The following is an 11,227-nucleotide window of genomic DNA, read 5'->3' as shown; positions in this document are numbered from 1 at the left end:
TAGTGATTTTGTAACACACTTACTCTTGTGATGTCTTTGTTAATGTTTTCCTTATCTTCAAGCAAATACAAACTTATGAATATGCTGGGGTCTAGCCTTGACACAGGATCAGAGTTCTCAACTGGAAGCAGGGGTATCTGGAAGGCGCATAATAAATATACACAGACTACTCTTTGGGTACAAACTGACAGGTAATTTCAAGGCTTAGAGTCTCTCTCTCTCTCTCTCTCTCTCTCTCTCTCTCTCTCTCTCTCTCTCTCTCTCTCTCCTTGAGGCTGCACACTCTGCATTCTCTTGTGCACTCTGCTTTTTTTCTTGCAGTTTTCTTTTCTCAAACTCCCACACTCATGCACACCTCTGTTCATTACCCTTTCATTCTCACACACACTCTTCATACACACCTCACACATAATCTCACACACACCACATGCACTCTCCTTTCACTCACACACACAATCTTCGTACACCTCACATTCTCTCTTCACTCACTCTTTTCATTGTCTTCTCATGCTCTCTCTCATGCTCTCTCACTCGCTCTCACATCTCAGACTCGCTCTCTTATTCGCTCCCTCATGCAGTCTCTCATTCATCCTTCACATTCTCTCTTCACTTACTCTTCACATGCTCTTCTCATGCTCTCCAGCCTTTCTCTTGTCCCTTGTTCAAAAGTAGGTAGAAAAAAGACATTGTATAATCATTGCCAAATCAAATTCAAAAGAATAACCACATCCCACAAAGAACTAAGAATTACAATTGTTCCTCCAAAGTTTCAAGCTTCCCCTATTCCCAGGCCTGTGACCAAAATAATAACTGTATACTTATCATTATTTAAACTTTAACTTTTAAATTATTATACTTCAGAGCTCAAAGCTCTGAGGTCAGCTACTTGCGTTTTCCTGTGAAGCTCTAATGATAAATGACATGGGCAAAGCTGCCAGGCAATGGCCAGAAAGAATCAAGTTAAACCTTAACTCAGTAGTTCCGCTAGCTTTCTGTTCCTTGCACACACAGTGACTCTCATCAGAGTTCCAGTATTTTGACTTAGTTTACTAGTATATAGTTTTATATATTCTATACTTCCTTATCCAGGAATCACTCTCAAATGTTATATAAAACTTAATTCCTAACTTCAATAACTTTTTCCTTTCTTAGGGTCCCAATATTGGCTCTAATTGATTTTCTTTTTTTTTCTTTTTTTTCGGAGCTGGGGACCGAACCCAGGACCTTGCGCTTGCTAGGTAAGCGCTCTACCACTGAGTCAAATCCCCAACCCCTCTAATTGGTTTTCTAATAATTTCTTTAAAGTTTCTTTGCAAGTCAAGCATTAATCTGGAACTACTATTGTGCAATTATTACATTGTTTCCAAGACGAGAATACACAGCATGCACCTGGGCCATTAGGGCTGTGCTGTGCTGTGCCCCTATGCCTCAATTTCCAATTGTTTAAGAATCATAACATCAATGAACATCTAGTTCCACAGAACTCACCAGAGCAGAAGGAGAAAGAAGTAGGAAAGTCAGATATAATAAAATAATTATGTACACCAAGGCCAACTGAAAGGCAGTTACGCACAAATGAAAGCTATGCAGCCGTTGTCCAGGGCTAAGGTTAGGAGAAATGGGAACAACCAATTTTTAAAAAGAGCTGTTGTGGGCTTTTGAGATGTCTCCATCCTGGCCTACTGCTGGCAGTTCCTGTCCCTGTCATTGTATGCTGTCCCCAGTATAGATAAATCAGGTACTGTGGGGCATACCAATAATCCCAGCATGCAGAAGCTATGCAGAAAGGATCTGGAGTTAAAGACCAATCTGAACTACCATAGTAAGGCTGTCTTGATAAACACAAGACAAACACAAAAACAAGTCTACAACTAGAATCACAGAGAGCATCTCAGGCTGAGTGGAGCTGGCTAGACTCAGAGGGAGAAATAAGGCTTCCCTGGAAAGGGATCTTATGGGAGGGAGCCCAGGATTTTGTCCATATGGGATGGCCTCCTAGCCCAATGTAAGTGACAAGCTATTAGAGTTGCATATAGTGGGTAGCACTGTACAGGATGCCAAGATTTGGGTGCTCCAATACATTTTAAAATAGGATGGGCTCCAAATGGTCGGAACTGGAAAATATCATCCTGAGTGAGGTAACCCAATCACAGAAAAACACACATGGTAAGTGGCTATTAGCCCAAATGCTTGAATTACCCTAGATGCCTAGAACAAATGAAACTCAAGACGGATGATCAAAATGTGAATGCTTCACTCCTTCTTTAAAAGGTGAACAAGAATACCCTTGGCAGGGAGTAGAGAGGCAAAGATTAAAACAGACACAGAAGGAACACCCATTCAGAGCCTGCCCCACATGTGGCCCATACATATACAGCCATCCAATTAGACAAGATGGATGAAGCAAAGAAGTGCAGGCCGACAGGAGCCGGATGTGGATCGCTCCTGAGAGACATAGCCAGAATACAGCAAATACAGAGGCGAATGCCAGCAGCAAACCACTGAACTGAGAATAGGTCCCCTATTGAAGGAATCAGAGAAAGAACTGGAAGAGCTTGAAGGGGCTCGAGACCCCAAAAGTACAACAATGTCAAGCAACCAGAGCTTCCAGGGACTAAGCCACTAACTAAAGACTATACATGGACTGACCCTGGACTCTGACCCCATAGGTAGCAATGAATATCCTAGTAAGAGCACCAGTGGAAGGGGAAGCCCTGCCTGCTAAGACTGAACCCCCCCAGTGAACTAGATTGTTGGGGGGAGGGCAACAAGGGGGGAGGATGGGGAGGGGAACACCCATAAAAAGGGGAGGGGGGAAGGGGGAGAGGGATGTTTGCCCGGAAACCGGGAAAGGGAATAACACTCGAAATGTATATAAGAAATACTCAAGTTAATAAAAAAAAAAATAGGATGGGCTCTGGAGACAGCCATGCTTGGGTATTGGGTTGCCTTTCTACTTTTCATAAGTAACTATGGCCCAGATCTGATGCCTATTCCTCTGGAGCTCAAGGAGTAATTCATCTAATGTTGGATCACTGTAGGCATGTGAAGCTATAGATATATTCGTCTTCAGAGATTATAACTAAATGTAGTCCCAGGAGCTCTTTATGTCCAAACTACTGCATGAGACAGCGCCACTACAAAGGGAACAAATTGGCCTCCAGTGACTGAAACCTGGCATTGAACAGCCCCCTGTGTACCAGCCCCAAGGTAACTCCAGGACGTCAACAAGTGGAGTTCCTGTATACCACAAGCAAAGAGAAAAGCCAAAGTCTGACCACCCCATCCTACTGAACAAGGATGGCCCAAGGTCATCTACAAATCATTTCTAGTTTAATTTAATTCTCATGAGAAGGCAGTCACTGAGATAATCTAAGAACTGTTCTCCTTAGACATAGCCCAGAGAAGTCTACCTAACTCCATGATGGATGTTTATGCATCCAATTACCTAAAGGGATAGTGAGCAGGGGCTCCTACATTACTACATGCAAGGTCAGTCCTTATAATGCACTGGTTGTTTTATGGATAAGGAAATGTTGCCGTGTGTTCTCCATTGAATGTCATCAGAAGTTGCTTTCATAGAGCCTTCATGACCAGTTTCCATTAGCTTTCCTCTTCTGAGCCCCCTTTTCTGTTTGGGATCAGAGAGGAAACAATCTTATAGTTACATCCTAAATAAAAATGACACATTTGGGCTTGAATTTTGTGCAAGGTGACGAAAAATGGATTTCATTTTTCTACATACTGACTGCCAGTTAGGCCAGCACTATTTACAGAAGATGCTTTCTCTTTTCCATTGTATATTTTTGGTTTCTTTGTCAAACATAAAGTGCCTATACGTGTGCAGGTTTATTTCTGGGTTTTCAATTCTATTCCATTGATCAACTCATCTCTGTAGCAATACCATGAAGTTTTTATCACTAATGGTCTGTAATACAACATGAGGTCATGGATGATCATTCCTGGTTAAGTTCTTTTATTATAAAGATTTGTTTTCGCTATCTTGGGATTTTTGTTTTTCATATGAAATTGAAAATTGCTCTTTCCGTGTCTTTGAAAAATTGTGTTGGAATTTGATGGGAGTTGCCTTGAATCTGTAGTAGATTGCTTTTGGTAGGATGGCCATCTTTACTATGTTAATCCTACCAATCCATAAGCATGGGAGAGCTCTCTATTTTCTGAGGTCTTCTTCAATTTCTCTTTTGAGAGACTTGAAGTTTTTGTCATACAGTTCTTTCAGTTGCTTGGTTAGAGTTACCCACAATATTTTATATTATTTGTGACTATTGTGAAGGGTGTTATTTTCCCGTTTTCTTTCTCAGCCCATTTATCATTTGAATAAAGGAAAGTTACTGATTTGTTTGAGTTAATTTTATATCAGGCCAATTTGCTAAATAAAAATGAAAAATGTAGCTCACTGTACCTTTTGATCTTAGGAGTCAAAGTCTCCTGTATTCTGTGCTGTTATACCTGAGCTGAAGTGGTGGTAGGTACTGCTTCAAGGAGCAGAGTACAGGGCAGATGCAGGGCTGACCAGCTCATTCAAGTTCTAGACCCTACTGTTCCTCCCTGCTGATTAGCTTTTAGCTTTTCATTGCATGTGGCCATTCCAGCAGCCAAACCACCACATTTGTCCAGTGAGAAGACAAAATCCTCACCAGCCCTGTGTGTAGTTGTTAGGTCTGTGGCCACCCTACCACATTTCATTGCTGGACTGTGTGGGTACACTGCTCTGTGGAGGACTGCTGTCCCAGGTCAGTGAGGGGCAGAAGAACATCAATTTTCCATGAACTAATTAGCCCCAGTTTTGAGGCTTATATGCTATAAACATGTTGACTTATTTTGGACCATGCTTTATCCTTAAACTAGGTTTACAACCTTTGAATATTTATTAGTTTTATAACTCAGTTTCATCTCTTTATGGCAAGTTGACTGACCCCAATGGAGGAGTTAGAGAAAGGAATGAAGGAGCTGAAAGGGTTTGCAACCCCATAGGGAGAACAAACATAACCAATCAGACCCCACTCCCCCGCAGAGCTACCAGGGACTAAACCACCAACCAAAGAGTACATACACATGGAGGGGCCCATGGCTTCAGCTACATATGTAGCAGAGGGTGACATTGTCTAGCATCAATAGGAGGAGAAGCCCTGGGTCCTGTGAAGGTTCCTTTCTCCAATGTAGGGGAATGGTCTAGGAATTGCTCAAATCTTTAGTTGTGCTTCAAGTGTTGCATTTATTTTTATGTCAAGTGTGTGACATTTTGAGAGAGATTGAGAATGTGTATATTGACAGAGTTCAAGGACTTTGGAGGTTTTGGAACTTAAGGTGGCCAGTGGTCATTTGGTTTGTGATGTTTGGATTATTTTAGCTCCTTTCAGTTTTTGTAATGACTGATTCTGAATGAGTTACTTTCTGCACTGTTCTCCTCTGCTATGTGTCTTCTGGCTACTCAGGGAAGCCAATGTGCTGCTAAGGGTTCATGCCACAGAACATGGTGGACAAGTCCTGGACATCAGTGCTGACTCTCACATCCACAGTCTTCACACACTCTGTCATCAGAGGAGGATTTTAAAACTGCAGTGAAAAGTTGCATCCATTCAGGTTCAACCTCAACTGTGATTTAACACAGTGACTACTCACTTCCCAGGCAATGCATGAGAGTGGCCCATGCTTTCTCTCCCCATACAGTGATGAACTAATCAGTATTGGTTTATTGATAGGACTATGTCATACCAAGATGATGTAGTGATGCAATGATGTAATGATAAAATGAGGTGAAGGAAACCCATAGACTATGCTGAGGACCTGTTTGTTAACAAGAAATATATTTTCCTATAGGAATCAAGGGTACATGACTCTCAGCCAAGTTATCTTGAAGGCATACCCAGGGGGAAAATCACCATAGGGGGAGGTCAGTGTCTTAGAGCTGTGCGTATGACCTCAAGCTTCTGCTCTCTCTATGCCTTAGGGTCCTTGGAAACTATGACCCACAGGGACTACTGTTTACTTCAATTTGGGTAATTGATCTCTGAGGGCCAGTTCCAAACAAACTCAGTGTCCATCCCAGGGGGACAGACCCTACATTAAGGTCAAAAGCAAACAAAAGAAACAAAGGGCTCTCTGTGCCACAATGTACATTCTTCCTGACATGTGTCAACATCTTGGGTTTAGATGGGGAGGCATGGATAGCTTCTACTTCCAAGTGAGTTTCTTCTTCCTCTATTCATTTCTTCTTTTTGTGCATCTGACTTCTCCCTCCTTCTTTCTTTCTTTCTCTCTCTCTCTCTCTCTCTCTCTCTCTCTCTCTCTCTCTTTCTTTCTTTCTCTTTCTTCTTTTTTGTTTTCTGTGATGGAGGGATGATTCTCAAAAGAGATTTGGGTTTGCTCTGATCTATTTTAGTGTATGAAAATGAAAACACAACTGTTACCAGAATCACCTTGCTTCATAATTTCAGTTTGAAACTTTAAATGCTTGCTTAGCTCTGTAAGTGTGCTCAGTGACCTATCTGGCTCATTTATCAGTGTGAACAGAATTCTTACTCTATGGCTTGGCTCTGAGGTAGATCTGGATCTCTAGAGAAGCATGATAGTTTCCTGTGTATCTGGTACACAGTTCAGGGTACAAAAATGTAGCCTGAAGAGTTACAGGCATACAAGTACTGAGGATGAGATGTAGACAGAGAGGATTTGGGGGTTCAGTTGAGAAGCACTGCCTTCCATATGAGGCCATTAGGTATGTGCAAGGAATGCTGACAGATCCATCTGTGCTTTTGTGGGGACAAGTATGGGTCCTGAAGGTTCTATGGGTAGCTAATATCTTCAGTGGGAGGAGACAGAACTATCAAAAGCTCAAGCCCTGCTCTCAAGTTCACCCTGTAGGACAAAGACCTTGATCTGTGCACTCACAGTGGAAGAATATCTTCCTTGTTCAGCATATACCCTGTGTGAGTTCTTTGTTCTCATGTATTCAACATCTCACTCATGGAGTCTCCAGGATGGGTCTGGGCCTGCTAACTACCATCAGATCCTAGAAAGGGGCAGAGCTCTTTTCTCTGCATGCTGATCAGTCAGAATTCTTCTCTGCCTAAGAGGCACATATGCTTGGAGAATCCTGGATGATTAGAGATATATATGTGTATGAGGTAAAGGAAAGACAGACTTGAAGCTGCACAGGAGTGATAGCCTAGACATTTAGGACCTGGTTTGAAGCTGGGTCCATGCCTTTCATGTTGTTTCCAGCCTTGGCACAGCCTGATTTTTTTTCTCTGACAGGCACACGCCTTCCTGGGGAAGTGAGTGATACCTGTTGGACTCACTGAGATTATCATACACAGGGAGTGACTTAGGGTGGCAGTGGAGAAATAGAAAGTGTAGTGTTCACAAAAGAGACACTATGGTATAACTTCTCCATATTCTAAACCACTCCATATCGCCAATCATGCTTGACCAAACTGTTTTCCTGCCTGCCTCTGAGAACGCTGGCCCACCCCTTGATAAGGATGGTTCTCTCTAGGTCCAAAAAGTCTATGCTGCTGAACAGACTGCTCCTTGGTATGCCTTGGCTGGCTGGTATACATGCTTAGCAAAGCTCCAGTTCTCAGGGCATCTTTGGACATGATCTATGTTAAAGCAAATAGAAGTGGTAGCAGGATACTGCCCATCAAAAGCAGGGTTTTTTTCTGTTCTGGGTGTACTATATTCAGATTGTAGAATTCATGCTCACATTGTCACACTATGTTGATAGATGATGTTATCATTTCTACAGCAACAGTACCCATGACAAGGATTCCTACTCACAGCTGGCTGGACCCTGTGTGAAATGATGGCTGCCCAATGCCCTGTGTCTCCTTGATCATCCCCAGCTGTGTAACTTCCAGGACTTACTTTCAAATGGCAGTAAGCAACTACACAACTGTGGTAGAGTTTGTCCTGCAGGGACTCTCTGGAGATCCCAGGCTCCAGGCTCTCTTCTTGGTCTTTTTCTCACTTCTTTACATCCTGGCTCTTGCAGGAAACACCCTCATTATCATAGCTATCACCCTCAACCCAAGTCTTCACACTCCCATGTATTTCCTCCTTGCAAACCTGGCTCTTTTGGACATTGTCTGTACATCCACTGTTCTTCCCAAGCTGCTGGAGGGTCTGGTGGGTAAGAGCAGCCACATTTCTTACAAGGGATGCTTGACCCAGATCTTCTTCATGACCTGGATTTTGGCAGCTGAGCTGCTGCTGCTCACTGTCATGGCCTATGACCGCTATGTGGCCATCTGCCATCCACTGCACTACAGCATGCTGATGAGCTGGCCAATCTGTGTCCTGCTTGCAGGCATTGTGTGGGTGATTGGCATAGCTAACACATCTGTGCACACTGGCCTGATGGCACGACTCAATTTCTGTGGCCCCAACCAAATTCGTAACGTTTTATGTGAAGTCCCAACACTGCTGCTTCTGTCTTGCAGCCCAACTACCCTCAACAACATTATGATAGTTCTTGCAGATGTTTATTTTGGTGTGGTCAACTTCGTGTTCACTATGATATCCTACAGCTTCATCATTGCCAGTATCCTGCGCATCCGCTCCACAGAGGGCAAGAAGCGCGCCTTCTCCACCTGCTCTGCCCACCTGGTGGTGGTCATCCTGTACTACTCCACTGTCATCTACACCTACTTGCAGCCTGGTTCTGGATCCTCCTTGGAGAATAGCAAGCTGGTTACCTTATTGTACACAGCAGTCAGCCCTACTCTGAACCCCGTCATTTATTCTCTGAGGAACAAGGATGTCAAAGTAGCCCTCAGAAAGTTATTTCCCTGTTTCCATTGAGCAGGCAGAAGGCACAAATGTGATTTGATTCAGCTGTTGATAAACTATTTGGGGTGTATGATGAGAATCTTATGTCATGTCAAAGAGTAGAAAGTTAATTTATGTGGCAGATGTACATGTACTGTGCTCCCTTTGGAGGACCCACTGGCCATTTCCTTAGGATGTGTGGCCATCCAGGTTTGAGGCTTACTGTGGGTTTATATTCTGGGTACCTATCTCTGATGTAGAGACTTTTGGTATCATGCATTGGAGAAAATTACACAGACCCCAATATTCGACGAACTCCTCTTAGCTTGGACTTGAGAACTGTGTCCAGTAGCACCATGGTCCTTACACCTCTGAGAGGAGAGAGAACAAGCAATCTGATTCTCATAGCAGCAATGCCCAGGGAGGTGTGGGTTGACTCACCTGTTCCTCTCCAGTTGGGATGCTTTGCCATCATAGTGGAGGATGCCAGCGTTTTCTTGGTTTGGACAGAAGCCTCGGCATCCTGAGTAGGAGGTCAGTCTCCCTCTGGCCTCTGAATGCCACTGTCCACAGCATCCTCCTAGACTCTCTTCCCTCCTCCACACAGTTTCCTCTAGGCTATGATAAACCTGGTGTTGTTTGATTCTGTTGCCATCAACTTCCCAATGCACACCTGCATCTGTGATTCTTCATCTCTGAATCTGCTGGTGTAGCTGCTTTTTGAAGACCTCGATTTCTTTGCTAATCACTTGCTCCAAGACACTTGTTTTGACCAACTCTCTGCCATGTCATGATTGTTTTATCTCCTCAAATATATACTCTTGATCTTGGAAAGCCACCATGAATGGTCCAATGCCCTCTACTCAGTCTACAAGCATGAGTGTACAGCTGCACCTGTCAATGTCATGGTGTCCGTGTTCTTCAGAGATCAGGTTACAGGAAATAGCTTTTTTTTCTAAGATGTGGGCTGTTAGAATTAAAAGCAGGTTATCAGTCTTTGCAATAAGACTGGAGATGTCTCACTGGTCCTACACATTTGGTCTTGAGATGTGTTTTCTACCCTGTATCCAGAGTTTAATGTCCACAGTGCCTTACTGAAAGAGGTCAAGCATAGTGAATTAGACAGGTTTTAGCTGGGCAGCTGTGTCCTTGTCCCCCTTCCTCTGTTGTTGAATTCTTGCTCTATAACCACTTCCTAATATATTTATCCACATGCCCTTCTGTTTCACTCATTTCAAAACAAGCTGCAATTATTAATTCAGTCTTCCTTAAATAGTTTCATATGCATATCAGAGGCAAGCATTTATTTATAGGTTTTTCTGGCCTGGGATTCTTAAGGAAAAAATTTAAGACAGTGAAATGGATGAGTCACGGTATCATTTCCTGAGTATTGGCAAATACATACAACTATATAATGCAAGTCTCTGCAGAGAGAGTGGCTTTCAATGTTGGACATTTTACCCAGGGCTGCTCAACCTGTGAGATCTGATGTTACCAGTGCCCTTTCTAGTAGTCATTGCTATCCTGATATTTCAGCTGCAGTTCGGTTTTGTGTGTTATAGAACTTTGTAAACATGGCATCATGCAACACACATTCTGACGTGTGTGCTCTTTAATAGCACAGTGCTTTTTATTTGTATGTATGAATGTTTTGACTGAATGTATGTATGTGTACCACAAGCATACCTGGTGGCCTTGGTGGTCAGGAAATGGTGTTAGATGCCCTGGAATGAAGTACCAGATGGCTGTGAGGCAACATTTCAGTGGGCAAATAGAGACTAGATCATTTGCAAGAGAAGTAAGTGTTCTTAACTGTTGAGCCATCTTTCCTGCTGTTTAACAATATTTAAAGATTCACTCCTGTTCTCTTGTGTAACCAGTACTTTGTTCTTTTCTATTTTGGTAAGCACCAGGTTCTATGGCTATAACACATTTTATTATCCAGCTTCCATAAATAATCATACCAATCCTCTACCATGCTTTTCTTTCCTTGTAATAAGTGACTCTGAGTGTCTTTGCTTGGTCTCAGGGTATGTGGATGTTGAGTTTCATAACACAGTTTTCATTGTGGTTTTACTCTTCATACTCTCAGCATCAGTTAATGTGATTTCTACAGGCTTTTACCACCCCTACATTCACTGATAGGAAGGGACTCAGAATTGAATCCTTATCATTCCTAACTCCTGCTCAGCTCCGGAGATGCCCCCTGCTGCTCCTTGAGTGACAGTGGCATTGGGGATGGCCTGCACTGTTTTCTTTACTGCAGAGGCAAAACCCTACAAACTACTCTAACTACTGCTTCACACATCTGTGCTGCCTCATGCTCATTAACATTCCCATTGATTTATTTGATGAGTTACTTAGGAAAGCATTACTTAACTTTTAAATACTTAATCTTTAAATTTTTAAATAATTTTTAAATGGGAAATTAGACATT

General features: G+C 42.8%; 1 protein-coding gene across 1 annotated transcript; it reads left to right on the top strand.

Annotated features, from left to right (window-relative positions):
- Window positions 1-7,893: 7,893 nt before the first annotated feature.
- Window positions 7,894-8,823, top strand: Or13a19c (olfactory receptor family 13 subfamily A member 19C). Its single transcript, NM_001000236.1, is given in 1 exon segment — window positions 7,894-8,823. A coding segment is annotated over 1 exon segment (930 nt).
- The last annotated feature ends 2,404 nt before the right edge of the window (window positions 8,824-11,227 follow it).

Source organism: Rattus norvegicus, chromosome 1 (genome assembly GCF_021556685.1).
Source record: "Rattus norvegicus strain SHRSP/BbbUtx chromosome 1, alternate assembly SHRSP_T2T, whole genome shotgun sequence".
In the NCBI taxonomy this organism is placed as follows: Eukaryota; Metazoa; Chordata; class Mammalia; order Rodentia; family Muridae; genus Rattus; species Rattus norvegicus.
This window is presented reverse-complemented; position numbering and strand designations above follow the sequence as displayed.